General features: G+C 36.1%; 1 protein-coding gene across 1 annotated transcript in view; it reads left to right on the top strand.

The window, feature by feature from the left end:
- The window catches only part of NAALAD2 (N-acetylated alpha-linked acidic dipeptidase 2), a 74,196-nt gene that overhangs the window by 9,672 nt on the left and 45,755 nt on the right, over positions 1 to 18,769 (top strand). Inside the window, exons 4-9 of the mRNA XM_064577121.1 lie at positions 749 to 935; positions 2,469 to 2,570; positions 6,708 to 6,833; positions 8,743 to 8,929; positions 12,113 to 12,206; positions 13,282 to 13,380. Coding sequence (XP_064433191.1) covers positions 749 to 935; positions 2,469 to 2,570; positions 6,708 to 6,833; positions 8,743 to 8,929; positions 12,113 to 12,206; positions 13,282 to 13,380 — 795 coding nt within the window. The remainder of the gene's footprint in view (positions 1 to 748; positions 936 to 2,468; positions 2,571 to 6,707; positions 6,834 to 8,742; positions 8,930 to 12,112; positions 12,207 to 13,281; positions 13,381 to 18,769) is intronic.

The following is an 18,769-nucleotide window of genomic DNA, read 5'->3' on the forward strand; positions in this document are numbered from 1 at the left end:
CTGCCTGTCTTGCTTTGGTTTTGTCATGGTTGGCTAAAAACACCAATTTACAAAAGTATTATTATCTGAAGGGGTGGTGGGGTGGAGAAAGGTGAGAAAATATTTTTAAAATATTTTTTTTCCCTCATGTAAAATGAATCTTTAGAAAAACTATTTTTGTGAGGTCACTTAAATGCTACAACCCATTTATACTCCAAACCAAAGAACATTGCCCAAATTCAAGTCAACAAACCCATTGTATAATTTCTACACAACAGGCAGGAACTAAGCAGTAGACAATATAAAAATAAAAATGCATGGACTTTTAACTTCAATGAGATCAATAAACAACTGAATAAATCTTGACAACAGTGGAAGTATGCGTTAGACTGCCTAACTAGTCTCTGGCAAACATTATGAACTGCCCCCACACCGCCCCAAATATCCTCCCTTACTAATGATCACCAAAAGGAGCACTATTGGCATAAAGGCCTGACGTTCTTCCACGGTGTCTTCTCATACCTGCTGATTGCATGTGTTTTTACCATGGTATATGTTCTTTTCTGGGGGAGCAAAATGTGAATAGTATAGTTACACACGAATAAATTTTAAATTGGCATCCCTAGAAATTGGTACTACTAGCTGTTTTTTTTATCATTCATGTAGAAATGATAATACCTAAAGGATGAGTGATGCATCTAGAATAGTCCTTAGGCATATTGTCTGAATATAGTCTTTAACTCCCACTTGTATCTTACTTTCATTGTAGTTCTTTTACAAAGCTCCCTCATCTGGCAGGAACAGAACAAAATTTACTTCTTGCCAAGAAAATCCAAACCCAGTGGAAGAAATTTGGACTGGATTCAGCCAAGTTGGTTCATTATGATGTTCTCCTATCCTACCCTAATGAGACAAATGCCAACTATATATCAATCATGGATGAACATGGAATTGAGGTGATGTGGAATTGTTGGTACTTTTTGTATTTTATAACCCCACTTGTTTATGTGAATTGGGATGTAGGGTCAAGTAAGAATAGAAATTGGTTAATGGTGCAGTGCAACTCCTATTTTTTAGAAAAGTTGATACGTTGTAAACTAATTATTCAGTGTCTACTGTGTGTTAGGCACAGTGCTTAGTCTTAAAGCCAGAATGAAGCTTAGGAACAGGATTCTTTTTGCCTTAAGTAAGGCAAGGTAGGTGTTAGAACACGTCATTTTAAATCAGTATGGTGAGTGTTATAAAGAGTATGTTTTGGGTTCTTTATACAGAAAAGGTTCACTTAGTCTAGCCTGGGACTTAGAGAAGCTTTCCTGAAAGAAAACCTTTCTGATGTGTGAGTCATGAGCAATGCTAAGGAGTTAACCACGTGAAAAAACAAAGTAAAAGAATCCAGGTAGAAGAGAAAATACTGGCAAAGGTTTGGAGACCCATAACTATCTTAGTATTATTGGGGACCTTAAACATTTTCTGTGTTTCAAAAATGTCATGTACAAAGTGGGCCACAAAAAGAGATAAGCCAGTATATATGTTTTGGGGACAGGTCATAGAACAGCTTATATGTCCTAAGGGGCTTAGAATTCAACTTCAGTCAATGGAAACTACTGACAAGTCCTAAGCAATGGAAGGATGTGGCTAGAGAGGCATTTTTTAGATAGTTTGGGCCATCTACAGGTTAGACCTTGACTCGGCAAGGAGTGCAAGTTGGAGTCTTACAAGAATAGTCCAGGTAAAAGATGATGAAGCCCTGAATCAGGATGTTAGTAGGAATGAGGAAGAGGGATGATCTAAGAAATAGTTAGGAAGCAATATTAGTGGCAATTGATTAGTGATTGACTGGAGCAAGGTGGTGAAGACAGAATTGAGGATGATTCCTAGGTGTCTGGTATGGGTGGCTGGCTAGTGATGCTGCTAGTAATAGCAAGGAATGCCAAACAAGAAGCAGGCCTGGGGTGAGGGATGAGAAATTCAAAGTAGGACATGTTGAGTTTGGACATCCAAGCTGAAATAACCATAAGGCCCTTAAATATACATGTCTGGAAAGGTGGCCTTATAAGCATATGAGCTATGGATAAAATTTTGGGAGTAAATGAAGTCTGACAGGAAGGGAGTATAAAATGAGGCAGACCATAGACTGGGGATAAAACACAGGAAACATTTAAATGCATTTGAAAGAAAAGGAGTCCAACAATGAAAGTTGAAAAGGAATCATTGGAAAAGGAGGAGGAGAATCATGGGTGCCACCTTCAAAGCCCTGTTTTTATATGGGAACTTCTAGTCACCTCAGATTACATGCATTTGTAGAAGTTGCTACTATTTTGAAGGCAGTAAGAATGATAAAGCTCTTCCTCATTGTTGCCAGTGGAATTTACCTGATTAATTACTGAACCTAGTTTCAGAATGCTTAATCTTAAGTGTATACTTGGGGGCGTTATTCTTTAATAACAATCAGGAATACTCTCCAATTTATGTATGTCAATTCTTCCTAGATTTTCAATACCTCCTACCTTGAGCCGCCACCAGATGGATATGAGAATGTTACAAATATTGTTCCACCATATAACGCTTTCTCAGCCCAAGGCATGCCAGAGGTAAAACAAGACTTTTTTACTCAACTTTTTGAACCTTCCTTTGTTATTTAAAGCCTATATAAAGGACTAAAACCAAGGAGATTAGGTAAACCATACATGCTGATCCATACTTTGAGATTCAGTGCGATGAACACCCTTTCTAAAAATAATTTAAGAAAAAGAAAAAAATAGAAATATGTAAAAATCATAGCCTGGTGAAGCAGATGCCACTCTGAAATAACAGAGAATCTGCTGAACACATCTTTAATTCAGTAACATCAGTAGATGTCTTTTTTTTTTATAAAGATTTTTATTTATTTATTTAACAGAGATAGAGAGAGAGCACAAGTAGGCAGAGTGGCAGACAGAGGGAGAGGGAGAAGCAGGCTCTCCGCCGAGCAGGGAGCCCGATGCGGGGCTCGATCCCAGGACCCTGGGATCATGACCTGAGCTGAAGGCAGCCGCTTAACCAACTGAGCCACTCAGGCGCCCCAACATCAGTAGATGTCTTTACAAGCTCTTTTCCTTTGTTCAGAGTCTGATTTTTGTTATAGATTTATAGATCATGCCACAGAAGTGGTATTTAATTAATTAATTACTTAATACTATGCTTGAAAATTAAACATGGTTGGGATTTCTTTTTTCTTTTAAAAATCTCCTTTGTTTCACCTCTTCCCCACCTTTCTCCCCTCTGGCAACCCTCCGTTTGTTATCTGTATTTTAAAGTCTGTTTGTTCATTTTTGTTTAGATTCTGCATGTAAGTAAAATCATATGGTATTTGTCTTTCTCTGACTTATTTCTCTTAGCATAATACACTTTAGGTCTATCCATGTTGTTGCAAATAGTAAGATCTCATTTTTTTTTTTTTTATGGCTGAGTATGTACACACACACACACACACACACACCCCACTTCCTTATCCATTCATCCATCAACGGACACTTGGGTAAATAATGATGCAGTAAATATAAGGGTGCCTGTATTTTTCTTAATTAGTGTTTTTGCTTTCTGTGGGTAAGTGCCCAGTAGTAGAATTACTGGATCATATGGTATTTCTATTTTTAATTTTTTGAGGAACTTCCATACTGTTTTCCACAGTGGTTGCACCAGTTTATATTCCCACCAACAGTATGTAAGGATTTTTTTTTTTCTCTACATCCTTGCCAACACCTGTTATTTCTTGTCTATTTGATGCTAGCCATTCTGACCCATGTGAAGTGATACCTCATTGTGGTTTTGATTTGCATTTCCCTGATGATTGGTTATGTTGAGAATGTTTTCATGTGTCTGTTGCCCATCTGTATATGTTCTTTGGAAAATTGTCTATTTGGGTCTTTTGCCCATTTTTTAAAATTTTATTTTATTTTGTTATGTTAATCACCATATATTACATCATTAGTTTTTGATATAGTGTTCCATGATTCATTGTTTGCGTATAACACCCAGTGCTCCATGCAGTATGTGCCCTCTTTAATACCCATCACCAGGCTAACCCATCCTCCCAACACCCTCCCCTCTAGAACCCTTGGTTTGTTTTTCAGAGTCCATAGTCTCTCATGGTTTGTCTCTCCCTCCAATCTCCCCCCCTTCATTTTTCCCTTCCTACTATCTTTTTTTTTTTTTTTAACATATAATGTATTATTTGTTTCAGAGGTACAGGTCTGTGATTCAACAGTCTTACACAATTCACAGTGCTCACCATAGCACATACCCTCCCCAATGTCTATCACCCAGCCACCCCATCCCTCCCACTCCACCCCCCAATCCAGCAACCCTCAGTTTGTTTCCTGAGATTAAGAATTCCTCATATCAGTGAGGTCATATGATACATGTCGTTCTCTGATTGACTTATTTCACTCAGCATAATACCCTCCAGTTCCATCCATGTTGTTGCAAATGGCAAGATTTCATTCCTTTTGATGGCGGCATAATTGTATATATATACCACATCTTCTTTATCCATTCATCTGTCGATGGACATCTTGGCTCTTTCCATAGTTTGGCTATTGTGGACATTGCTGCTATAAACATTGAGATGCACGTGCCCCTTCGGATCCCTACATTTGTATCTTTGGGGTAAATACCCAGTAGTGCAATTGCTGGGTCATATGGTAGCTCTATTTTCAACTTTTTGAGGAACCTCCATACTGTTTTCCAGAGTGGCTGCACCAGCTTGCATTCCCACCAACAGTGTAGGAGGGTTCCCCTTTCTCTGCATCCCTGCCAACATCTGTCATTTCCTGACTTGTTAATTTTAGCCATTCTGACTGGTGTGAGGTGGTATCTCATTGAGGTTTTGATTTGGATTTCCCTGATGCCGAATGATGTTGAGATCAATGGAACAGAATAGAGAGCCCAGAAATGGACCCTCAACTCTGTGGTCAACTCATCTTCGACAAAGCAGGAAAGAATGTCCAGTGGAAAAAAGACAGTCTCTTCAACAAATGGTGTTGGGAAAATTGGACAGCCACATGCAGAAGAATGAAACTGGACCATTTCCTTACACCGCACACAAAAATAGACTCCAAATGGTTGAAAGACCTCAGTGTGAGACAGGAGTCCATCAACATCCTAAAGGAGAACACAGGCAGCAACGTCTTCGACCTCAGCCACAACAACTTCTTCCTAGAAACATCGCCAAAGTCAAGGGAAGCAAGGGAAAAAATAAACTATTGGGACTTCATCAAGATAAAAAGCTTTTGCACAGCAAAAGAAACAGTCAACAAAACCAAAAGACAAGGGACAGAATGGGAGAAGATGTTTGCAAATGACATATCAGATAAAGGGCTAATATCCAAAATCTATAAAGAACTTACCAAACTCAACACCCAAAGAATAATCCAATCAAGAAATGGGTAGAAGACATGAACAGACCTTTTTCCAAAGAAGACATCCAAATGCCCAACAGACACATGAAAAAGTGCTCTTTTGCCCATTTTAATCTGATTATGTATGTACGTATTTTTTGGTATTGGGTTGTATAAGGTCTTTATATAGTTTGGATATTAACCCCTTACTGGATATATCATTTACAACTATCTTTCCCCTCTTTAGTTAGGTTTATGGTTTTCTTTGCTGTGCAAAAGCTTTTATTTTGCTCTAGTCCCAATAGTTTATTTTTGCTTTTGTTTCCTGTGCCCAAGGAGACATATCTAGAAAAATGTTGTTAAGGCTGATGTCAAAGAAATTACTCCCCTGTGTTTTCTTTTAGGTGTTTATGGTTTCAGGTCTCATATTTAGGGGTTTAATCCATGTTTATTTTTGTGGATGGTGTAAGAAAGTATCTTGGTTTCATTCTTTTGCATAAAGCTGTTCAGTTTTCCTAGTACCATTTATTGAAGACACTGTCTTTTCCTCACTGTATATTCTCACCTCCTTTGTCATAGATTATTTGATTGTATAAGTGTGGGTTTACTTCTGGACTTTATTCTGGTCCATTGATCTATGTGTCTGTCGTCATGCCAGTACTATGCTGTTTTGATTACTACAGCTTTGTAATCTATCTTGAAATTTGGGATTGTGATACCGCCAGCTTTATTCTTTCTCATGCTTGCTTTGGCTAATTCAAGTATTCTGTGGTTCCATACACATTTTAGTATTATTTTTCATAGTCCTGTGACAAAGGCTGTGTATTTTGATAGGGGTTGCGTGGAATCTGTAGATTGCATTGGTAGTATGGACATTTTAATGATATTAAATGATATTCCAATCTGTGAGCATGGAGTATCTTTCCATTTATTTGTGTCTTCTTCAATTTCTTTTATCAGTATTTTATAGTTTTCAGAGTACAGGTTCTTTCAACTCCTTGGTTAAGTTTATTCCTAGGTATTTTATTATTTTTGGTGCAGTGGGTTGTTTAAAACATAGTTGGGATTTTTTTAAATGATCTCTATTTCCTCTGGTTCAGTATATGCCAATAATCTCTTCAAAACAGAACACACTGTTTAAAGTGTTACATATTGGCATTTTTTTCAACCTTTCAAAGTATTGAAATATTTTCCAAAAACATACAGAATTAGCACGGATCTGTTTTTCAAGCCCAATCCAGGAAAGATAACTTTTGATGATGTGGTATTGTGGAGCAAACTTACTCATTGGTTTTCCCTTTAATTGTAGCAGTATTCTATGTATTTTTAAGTTTTTTCTTTTCCTTACAGGGAGATCTTATGTATGTGAACTATGCTCGTACTGAAGATTTTTTCAAACTGGAAAGAGAGATGAACATCAACTGTAGTGGAAAGATTGTTATTGCAAGATACGGAAAAATCTTCAGAGGAAATAAAGTATTGTATCACCTCCTTTTCTAGAGAGAAGAGGATAGTGTATATCCTCTAAATGTAAATGATCAGCTTGCACTTTTTTTTTCAGAATTACCTCAATATATGTATTTAAAAAATCTTCCTATTTGCCACGGTTGCACAGGAAATCCTGTTTTTATTTTACCTCACCTATCTAGAAAAGGAAATTACTTTTATAACAGAAACAAAATTTGCTTTTTAAAATTTTTTGAGGGAAATTTTTTGTAAACTGAAAACTGAAAGATCCCCTACATTGCCCATTTTATTTGCCCGGACATGATCAATCTTCCCAGCTTTTCTTGGACCTAATTCTGTGACATATGAATATAAATATCTTTTTCTAGATACTAATTTTACAAATATTATACAGCTTTTTTATGAAGATGGCATCATATACTATATATAACTTTATTTTCTCACTCAGCAATAATATATAGGTATTCCTCCATGTCAAAACACTGAGAGTTGTATAATGTGTCGTTACGAGTATAGGACTCTAGATTCTTACAACATAGATTCTGGTCTAGTCTAGGCTCCCTGTTCTCTCAATCTTTTACTGTGAGCAAGTTATTTAATCTTTCTCTGCCAGTGTTTCCTCATACATAAAGTGAGAATGCTAATAATAGCATTAATCTCCTAGAATCCTTATGAAGATTAAATAACTTTATGTTTGAAAACACTTATGATAGTGCCTGGTACTTAGTTAATTCTATATAGCTGCTTATTAAATAAATACCTTGTTATTTTGATGGGTACATAATACTTTGTAGAAGTGATAAGCAGTTTAACCATTCCTGCATTGACAGATGCTTGGCTTGAATTTATTACTATTAAAAATAATTCCATTGTGAACATCTTAGTCCATATACTTGAACATTTATGTGAAGATTTTTATAGTATGGATTCCTAGAAATTTAATGGCTGAGTCAACATGTATATTCTTTCAAAATTTTGGCAGGCATCAAATTGCCCTTCAAAAAAAGTTGTGACAGATTGTACTCCCATTCATACTGTAAGAATGCTTTCTGAATATTGCAGTGTGTTTTAGTTAATCAAGACTTATTGTAAGCTATCTTTTGCTACAGTATTTCTGGTAATGAATTAAGAATCTTGCAGGAAAGATTTTCCTATGTGGTCAATTTGGATTGTTAGAAAATATTTACAAAATACAGTAGGCAATTTTTCACACACTCTGTATAGAACTTTAAATTATTTTAGTTCCACAGGTATTTCTGTGATGTGCCAGACTTTGGAGGGTGGATAGTTAAAAGTAAACAAGACATGGTCCCTTTTCTAAGAACACCCTCAGTCTAGCAAGGGAGAAAGATATTTTAAAGATATTTTAAAATACTATGACCCATCCTATAACAGAAATATGTACAAATTAGAAGAGGTAGAAAGAAGGGAGACATTAATTTTGCAGTTCTAGCCACAATAGGACTGTTTCACAGAAGAGACAATAACTTGTTTGGAGTTGTATAGAATAAATGAGAGTTGTTAGCTCCCCCCAGGAGAGAAATTGTATTCAAGGCATAAAGAACTGAATGTCTAGCAGCATGATAAAAAGCAGTGTCTCAAGTTCCTTACATTATTTTTTTTTAATTTTATTTTATTTAAAGATTTTATTTATTTATTTGAGAGAGAGAGAGAGAATGAGAGAGAACACATGAGAGGGGATAGGGTCAGAGGGCAAAGCAGACTCCCTGCCGAGCAAGGAGCCCGATGCGGGACTCGATCCAGGGACTCCAGGATCATGACCTGAGCCGAAGGCAGTCGCTTAACCAACTGAGCCACCCAGGCGCCCTCAAGTTCCTTACATTATTAAATTGATTTTCTCTTAGATGAATTAATCATCTGCCAGTTCTACATTATGGATTGCATATTGCCCCTGCAGGTTAAAAATGCCATGTTAGCAGGAGCCATAGGAATCATCTTGTACTCCGATCCAGCAGATTACTTTGCCCCTGCAGTACAGCCATATCCTAAAGGATGGAACCTTCCTGGAACTGCAGCACAGAGAGGGAATGTATTAAATTTGAATGGTGCTGGGGACCCGCTCACTCCAGGCTATCCAGCTAAAGGTAATGGATGGGCCTGTCCTGGTTCACCCATTTTTGCAAAAATACTACCTGCCCTTACAGAAGACATAAAAGCAAACATCTACAAGATAACCTTAAAATTGTATACAATTACAATATTTTGGATTACTATTGCTAAGAATTAAAAAACATTTCCCATATATTACTTTCGTTTCAAATTTTCATGAGGTGTGGACATGGAGAGGGAAGGGCCCGTTGAATTTTTCTCTACTTTTAGCAGAGGTGCAGAAACATAGATCCCCAAACCCTAAGTAATACTGCTTTTACCAAACTAGAACTTTGGTTTTCTGAATTGATTGGTGATTTTAGCCTTCTCTAGATATCATACGTTTGTATTTTTTTTCATATCAGTGAGTTTTTGGGTGTTGTCAAAACTTTTCACATTTTACATGTTGAACATCTGTGTAACTGCCTCCACAATTAAGATAATGAACATATCCATTACCCAAAAAGTTTTCACTCCTCTCTTATAATACTTTCCTCCAAACCCTTCCTGCCCACTCTCTGCCAGTCCCTAAACCACTGATCTGCTTTCAGTCAGCATAATTATTTCGAGATCCATCCATGTTGATGTCTGTGTCAATGGTTCATTCCTTTTTATGCTGAGTAGTATTTCATTGAATGGATACACTACAGTTTGTTTATTCATTTAGTTGGATGGACATTCAGATCGTTTTTAGTTTGGGGACTCTTATACATAAAGCTGCTATGAACAGTTGTATTCAAGTCTTTGTACATATGCTTTTATTTCTCTTGGGTAAATATATAGTAATCGAACAACTGGATAATATGATAGATGCATATTTAACTTTTGGAGAAATTTTCAAATTGTTTTCCAAAGTGTTTGTACCATTTTACATTCTAGCAGCAGTGCATGAGTGTTCCAGATTCTATATCCTTACTACCTTTAGTTTGGTCAGTCTTTTTAATTTTACATTGGAATAGATATGTAAATCCTCCAAATTAACATTTTTTTTTCAAAGTTTTTGGGGCTATTCTAGGTCCTTTCCATGTGAATTTTAGATCCAGCTTATTAATTTCCATTGAAAAGTGTCCTGGGAATTTGAGATTGAATTAAATCTATAGGTCAATTTGGGGAGAACTGACATCTTAAAAAATAATGAATATTTTGATTCATACACATGGCACAACTCTCCATTTACTTAGGTATTCTTTAATTAACTCCACATGTTTGCAGTTTTACTGTATGGCTTGTGCACATCTTTCTCATTTACCCATATGCATTTCCTAGTTGTATGCTTTTTAATAATACATTTTAAATTTCAATTTCCATATGTCCAATGCTAGTAAGTAGAAATACTTTGTAGAAGAAATACGTCAGTCTTGTATCCTGCAAGCTTGTTAAACTTACTAAATAGTTCTAGTAGGTTTCTATAGATACCGTCAGTTTTTACATAGACGATCATGTTTTCTGTAAATACGGTTTTCTTTTTTTCCAATCTGGATGCCCTTTACTTTTTAAAATGTGTTTGCCTTGGTATACTGGCTAGTACCTCTCATACATTTCTGGAGAAAGGTGTTAGAGGAGATGTCCTTACCTTGTTCCTGCCTCAAGAAGAAAAAATCCAGTCTTTCTCTGTTAAGTATGATACATCTGTAGGTTTTATTTTAGATTCTTTTTGTCAAGCTGGGGGAGTTTACTTCTAATAGGCTAAGAGATTTTATCTTAGCACATTTATCTAGGAATGTATAATGAATTTTGTCAAATGCTTTTACTGAGTCTTGAGATGATAAGTTGTTATATTACTTTCGTTAAATTATACTAATAGAATTTTGAATGTTAAACCAACCCTCCCATCCTAGGATAAACTCTTAGTCACAATACGTTATCCTTTTATATGTTGTTGGTATATCACTGAATTTAAAATTTTGTTAAGCATATCTCTTTTTAGTCATGAGGGATATTGGCCTACAGATTTATTTTCTTGTAGTATTTTGTTCTCATTTTGGTATCAGAGTAATGTTGGCCTTATGGGGTAAGTTGGGAACTATTTTATCTTTGTTGTTTTGTAAGAGTTTACATAGAATGAGTCATTTTTGCCTATAAACATTTGGTAGAATTCCCTAGCAAATCTGGGCCTGAAGTTTTGTTTGTAGGCATGTTTTTAACTACAAATTCAATTTTTAAAATAGGTATGTGGCTATTTAGGTTGTCCATTTACTGTTGATTGAGCTTTGGTAGTTTATGTCTTCCACAGATTTTGTCCATTTTCTCTAAGTTAGATTTAATAGAGTTGTTCATAATATTCTCATTCTGTATGCGTGTGTGTGTCCGTGTGTGCATGTGCAGGGTACTAGAGTGATACTCTGTTCTTTATTCCTGATCATGGCAGTTTCTCTCTCTCTCTCTTTTTTTCTTTTTCTTTTTTTCTTTTTTTCCTGAATTGTCTTGCTAGAGATTTATCAGTTTTATTGATCTCAAAAAACCAGCTTTGGATTTTATTCATAATTGCTACCATTTTTCTGTCTCCTATTTCTTGCATTTCTGCTCTGACTTTTATAATATTCTTTCCCTGTTTATTTTTGCCTTATTTATACTTTCCTATTTTCTTGAGGTGGAATCTGATGTCATTTGATCGAAATCTTCCTTTGTTTCTAAGATAGGTGTTTTAGTGCTTATACAACTATTTTGGCTGAAAGCCAAAGTCCCAATGAGGTTTTAATTCTGACAGTACTTTTAGTCTTCCTTTAAAGAGAATATTGTATTACTATTTGAATAAGATCTTTATTATTCCCAAGGTCTCATAAATTCCCTTTAATTTTTTTTCAGTTATATATCTAGTTTCAGAATTTGGGACACATTTTCCAGGCAACTAGTTAACTGAAGCTTCCCTAAGAAGGATTCAAGATCTCCTTGAGGAAATAAAATATTCTTGTAAAATTTAGGAGAATTACATGAAATGTCAAAACAAATTTGGAAATTTATAATCCCCATAGATTTTATTAAAATTTGAATGATTTAATTTCTTACTGTTGAATTAAATAGGCTATATTAGGTAAAACAATCATTGGTTTTGGGGGAACTTTGAATTTTGATATAATTTCAAACGTGTAATAGATCTGAGATAGTAATAAAAGAAATTTCTTTATGCCCCTTGCTCAGATTTTTCAGCTGTTTTCATTTTATGCAATTAATTTCTGCAGAGTACACCTTTAGACTTGATGTCAAAGAAGGAGTGGGAATCCCCAAGATCCCTGTACATCCTATTGGGTATAATGATGCAGAAATATTACTACGGTATGATTTTCTAATTGGATATGAGATTTAAGATATTTTACACTAATGTGTCCATTTTCTTGTCTAAAACCAATGTAATCTAATTACGTTAGGATAAAGTCTGGTTGTATACCTGAAACCAGTGTTATAGGTCACTTACACCTCAAAAAATTTAAAAAAAAAATAAGGAAACAAAGTAGGAAAATGAGTTTTTAAAAAAGTCTTATTTCAAAATAGTTCCTGAAGTAGGAATAACAGAGTACACCAAGAAATGGCAAGAAACCTTTAGTCTGCTACAAATGAAAGTCTCAAGTGCAAAACTGTGTCCAAGATAAAAATGCTGATTGGAGATTTTTCAAATAGTTGGATTTTCTTTGATATTCATTTGATGTTTGTACTTGACCTGTATTTTAAAAATATTACAGTGCCCACCACTTATTAGATGTGTGAACTTGGACCAATTACTTAATCTTTCTCTGATTCAGTTTCCTTATCTGTGAAATGAGGATAGTAATTTTTTCTCCCTAGTAAGGTTATTATGAGGAGGAGATGAGATCAATGCAAGTGTGTAAAGTATCTAGAATATAGTAAACATTTAATTAATGTTTGCTATTCTTGCATTCTATTATTGATGTTCTTTCATAAATCTCCCACTTTTATTTTTTTTAGATGTCTGTACCAATACAATTTAATAATTGTTTTATGAGTGCCCACTAGGTAACCAGCAGCTTCTCTAGAAATTAGTTTCTTCTCCTTAACACAGTCATGAGTTTGCTATTTTCACTATTTCTTAGATCTAATGCTTCCCTACATAAAGTCAAAAGTAAGGAGGCTGATGCTTCTCATTTCCTCTCCCTATTTTTTTTTTTTTTTCCTAAGCCCTCTTTCCACAAACATAGTAAGTACTTCATATATTTCAAGTTTGGCTCTCTTGCTAAAATGTAAGTTGCACAAAGAAAGGGCATATTGACAGTACTGGGCTCAATAAATATTTGTTAAATGTATGAATGAAATATCTCATTATCAGACTTCATGATTTCTTCTAAGAAATTGTGATTCTCAGCCTTTTTCTGTCATTTTCATTTTCTCTCAACAGTCACATGGGAGGAACTGCTCCACCAGATGAAAGCTGGAAGGGAAGTCTTAATGTGCATTATAACATTGGGCCTGGCTTCGCAGGGCATGATTCCTTCAGGTAATTTAATATTACTTTAATAGACTGGAAAAGTTTTATATGTTTAATGGAAAAATGTCAAGATAACTGTTCTGCCAGGTATATTTTGCTTGTCTTTTTCTCATTTTTCATGGTGAACAATTGATCATTTTATATCACTTAGGATGTACTTATACAATGATGTACTGAATTCTTCTTCTGGTAGAGATATCACATTTGTTTTATAAAGTCTTAAACATGACTACATTTGCGTTTAAATTTAACATTTTAACTTCCTATTTCACCTAAAGTTTTATTTTATTTTTTTGTGTTTTTCACTCTTTTTAATTTTTTTTTAAATTTTATTGTTATGTTAATCACCATATATTCATCATTAGATTTTTTATATTAATCATCATACATTACATCATTAGTTTTTGATGTAGTGATCCATGATTCATTGTTTGCGTGTAACACACAGTGCTCATTTCAGTACGTGACCTCTTTAATACCCTCACCAGGCTAACCCATCCCCCCCACCCCCCACCCCTCCAGAACCCTCAGTTTGTTTCTCAGAGTCCATAGTCTCTCATGGTTCATCTCCCCATCCGATTTCCCCCCCTTCATTTTCCTCTTCCTGCTATCTTCTTCTTCTTTTTTTTTTTTTAACATATATTATTTGTTTCACAGGTAGAGGTCTGTGATTCAACAGTCTTGTACAATTCACAGTGCTCACCATAGCACATACACTCCCCAGTGCCTATCACCCAGCCACCCCATCCCTCCAACCGCCCACCACTCCAGCAACCCTCAGTTTGTTTCCTGAGATTAAGAATACTCATATCAGTGAGATCATATGATACATGTCTTTCTCTGATTGACTTATTTCACTCAGCATAATACCCTCCAGTTCCATCCACGTCATTGCAAATAGCAAGATCTCATTCCTTTTGATGGCTGCATAATATTCCATTGTATATATATACCACATCTTCTTTAGCCATTCATCTGTCGATGGACATCTTGGCTCTTTCCACAATTTGGCTATTGTGGACATTGCTGCTATAAACATTGGGGTGCACATACCCCTTCGGATCACTACATTTGTATCTTTGGGGTAAATACCCAGTAGTGCATTTGCTGGGTCATATGGTAGCTCTATTTTCAACTTTTTGAGGAACCTCCATACTGTTTTCCAGAGTGGCTGCACCAGCTTGCATTCCCACCAACAGTGTAGGAGGGTTCCCCTTTCTCTGCATCGCTGCCAATATCTGTCATTTCCTAACTTGTTAATTTTAACCATTCTGACTCATGTGAGGTGGTATTGCATTGAGGTTTTCATTTGGATTTCCCTTTTGCCGAGCAATGTTGAACACTTTCTCATGTGTCTATTGGCCATTTGGATGTCTTCTTTGGAAAAATGTCTGTTCATGTCTTCTGCCTATTTCTTGATGGATCATTTGTTCTTTGGGTGTTGAGTTTGATAAGTTCTTTATAGATTTTGGATACTAGCCCTTTATCTGATATGTCATTTGCAAATATCTTCTCCCATTCTGTCGCTTGTCTTTTGGTTTTGTTGACTGTTTCTTGTGCTGTGCAAAAGCTTTTTATCTTGCTGAAGTCCCAATAGTTCATTTTTGCCCTTGCTTCCCTTGCTTTTGGTGATGTTTCTAGGAGGAAGTTGCTGTGGCTGAGGTTGAAGAGGTTGCAGAGTGTGTTCTCTTTTAGGATTTTGATGGATTCCTATCTCACATTGAGGTCTTTCAACCATTTGGAGTCTATTTTTGTGTGTGGTGCAAGGAAATGTCCAGTTTCATTCTTCTGCATGTGGCTGTCCAATTTTTCCAACCCCATTTGTTGAAGAGACTGTCTTTTTTCCACTGGACATTCTTTCCTGCTTTGTCGAAGGTGAGTTGACCATAGAGTTGAGGGTCCATTTCTGGGTTCTCTATTCTGTTCCATTGATCTATGTGTCTGTTTTAGGAACAGCACCATACTGTCTTGATGATGACAGCTTTGTAATAGAGCTTGAAGTCCGGAATTGAGATGCCGCCAGCTTTGCTTTTCTTTTTCAACATTCCTCTGGCTATTCGGGGTCTTTTCTGGTTCCATACAAGTTTTAGGATTATATGTTCCATTTCTTTGAAAAAAGTGGATGGTATTTTGATAGGGATTGCATTAAATGTGTAGATTGCTCTAGGTAGCATTGACATTTTCAGAATTTTTGTTCTTCCAATCTATGAGCATGGAACGTTTCTCCATTTCTTTGTGTCTTCCTCAGTTTCTTTCATGACTATTTTATAATTTTCTGAGTACAGATTCTTTGCCTCTTTGGTTAGATTTATTCCTAGGTATCTTATGGTTTGGGGTGCAACTGTAAATGGGATCGACTCCTTAACTTCTCTTTCTTCTGTCTTGTTGTTGGTGTATAGGAATGCCACTGATTTCTGTGCATTGATTTTATATCCTGCCATTTTACTGAATTCCTGTATGAGTTCTAACAGTTTTGGGGTGGAGTCTTTTGGGTTTTCCACATAAAGTATCATATCATCTGCAAAGAGTGAGAGTTTGACTTCTTCTTTGCCGATTTGGATGCATTTCTTTTTGTTGTCTCATTACTGTGGCTAGGACTTCTAGTACTATGTTGAATAGCAGTGGTGACAGTGGACATCCCTGCCGTGTTCCTGACCTTAGGGGGAAAGCTCTCAGTTTTCCCCATTGAGAATGATATTTGCTGTAGGTTTTTCATCAATGGCTTTTATGATATTGAGGTATGTACCCTCTATCCCCATACTCTGAAGAGTTTTGATCAAGAAAGTTGCTGTACTTTGTCAAACGCTTTTTCTGCATCTAGTGAGAGAATCATATGGTTCTTGTTCTTTCTTTTATTAATGTATTGTATCACATTGATTAATTTGCGGATGTTGAACCAAACTTGCAGCCCAGGGACAAATCCCACTTGGTCGAGGTGAATAATCCTTTTAATGTACTGTTGGATCCTACTGGCTAGTATTTTGGTGAGAATTTTTGCATCCATGTTCATCAGGGATATTGGTCTGTAATTCTCCTTTTTGATGGGGTCTTTGTCTGGTTTGGGGATCAAGGTAATGGTGGCCTCATAAAATGAGTTTGGAAGTTTTCCTTCCGTTTCTATTTTTTGGAACATTTTCAGAAGAATAGGTATTAATTCTTCTTGAAATGTTTGGTAGAATTCCCCTGGGAAGCCATCTGGCCCTGCGCTCTTGTTTGTTGGGAGATTTTTGATGACTGCTTCAATTTCCTTAGTGGTTATAGGTCTGTTCAGGTTTTCTGTTTCTTCCTGGTTCAGTTTTGGTAGTTTATACATCTCTAGGTATGCATCCATTTCTTCCAGATTATCTAATTTGCTGGCATAGGGTTGCTCATAATATGTTCTTATAATTGTTTGTATTTCTTTGGTGTTGGTTGTGATCTCTCCTCTTTCATTCATGATTTTGTTGATTTGGGTCATTTCTCTTCTCTTTTTGATCATTCTGGCCAGGGGTTTATCAATTGTATTAATTCTTTCAAAGAACCAGTTTCTAGTCTCATTGATCTGTTCTACTGTTCTTTTGGTTTCTATTTCATTGATTTCTGCTCTGATCTTCATTATTTCTCTTCTCTTGCTGGGTTTAGGCTTTATTTGCTGTTCTTTCTCCAGCTCCTTTTGGTTTAGGGTTAGGTTGTGTATTTGAGACCTTTCTTGTTTCTTGAGAAAGGCTTGTATTGCTATATACTTTCCTCTTAGGACTGCTTTTGCTGCATCCCAAAGATTTTGAACAGTTGTGTTTTCATTTTCATTTGTTTCATGAATTTTTTAAATTTTTCTTTAATTTCCTGGTTGACCTATTCATTCTTTAGTAGGATGCTCTTTAGCCTCCTTGTATTTGAGTTCTTTCTGACTTTTCTGTTGTGATTGAGTTCTAGTTTCAAAGCATTGTGGTCTGAAAATATGCTGGGAATGATTCCAATCTTTTGGTACTGTTTGAGACCTTATTTGTGACCTAGGATGTCATCTATTCTGGAGAAGGTTCCATGGGCACTAGAGGAGAATGTGTATTCCGTTGCTTTGGGATGGAATGTTCTGAATATATCTGTGAAGTCCATTTGGTCCAGTGTGTCATTTAAAGTCTTTATTTCCTTGTTGATCTTTTGCTTAGATGATCTGTCCATTTCCATGAGGGGGGTGTTAAAGTCCTCTGCTATTATTGTATTGTTGTCAATGTGTTTCTTTGCTTTTGTTATTAACTGGCTTATATAATTGGCTGCTCACATGTTAGGGGCATAGATATTTACAACTGTTAGATGTTCTTACTGGATAGACCCTTTAAATATGATATAGTGTCCTTCCTCTTAGTATAGTCTTTGGGTTAAAATCTAACTTGTTTGATATAAGGATTTTGGTGTCCATTTGCATGGTAAATGGTTTTCTACCCCCTTACATTCAATCTGGAGGTGTCTTCGGGTCTAAAATGAGTCTCTTGCAGACAGCATATCGATGGATCTTGTTTCTTTATCCAACCTAATAGCCTGTGTCTTTTGATTGGGGCATTTAGCCCATTTACATTGAGGGTAACTATTGAAAGATATGAATTTAGTGCCATTGTATTGCCTGTAAAGTGACTGTTACTGTATATTGTCTGTGTTCCTTTCTGGTCTATGTTGCTTTTAGGCTCTCTCTTTGCTTAGAGGACCCCTTTCAATATATCCGGTGGGCCTGGTTTTGTGTTTGCAAATTCCTTTAGTTTTTGTTTGTCCTGGAAGGTTTTTATCTCTCCTTGTATTTTCAATGACAGCCAACTGGATATAGTATTCTTGGCTGCATATTTTTCTCATTTAGTGGACTGAATCTATCGTGCCAATCCTTTCTGGCCTCCAGGTCTCTGTGGATAGGTCTGTTGCCAATCTAATGTTTCTACCATTGTAGGTTACATATCTCCTCTCCTGAGCTCCCTCAGGATTTTCTCTTTGTCTCTGAGACTCGTAAGTTTTACTATTAGATGTCAGGGTGTTGACCTATTTTTACTGATTTTGAGTGGGGTTCTTTGTGCCTCCTGGATTTTGATGCCTATTTCCTTCCCCAAATTAGGGAAGTTCTCTGCTATAATTTGCTCCAGTATATCTTCTGCCCCTCTCTCTCTGTCTTCTTCTTCTCGGATCCCAATTATTCTAATATTGTTTTGTCTTATGGTATCACTTATCTCTTGAATTCTGCCCTTGTGATCCAGTAGTTGTTTATCTCTCTTTTTCTCAGCTTCTTTATTTTCCATCATTTGGTCTTCTTTATCACTAATTCTCTTTTCTGCCTCATCCTAGCAGTTAGAGCCTCCATTTTTTTTTTTAAGATTTTATTTATTTATTTGACAGAGAGAGAGAGAACTAGAGAGGAAACACAAGAAGGTGGCGTAGGAGA

Source organism: Mirounga angustirostris, unplaced genomic scaffold (genome assembly GCF_029215605.1).
Source record: "Mirounga angustirostris isolate CCGP_5_RB_7025 unplaced genomic scaffold, mMirAng1.0.hap1 SCAF_13, whole genome shotgun sequence".
Classification (NCBI taxonomy): Eukaryota; Metazoa; Chordata; class Mammalia; order Carnivora; family Phocidae; genus Mirounga; species Mirounga angustirostris.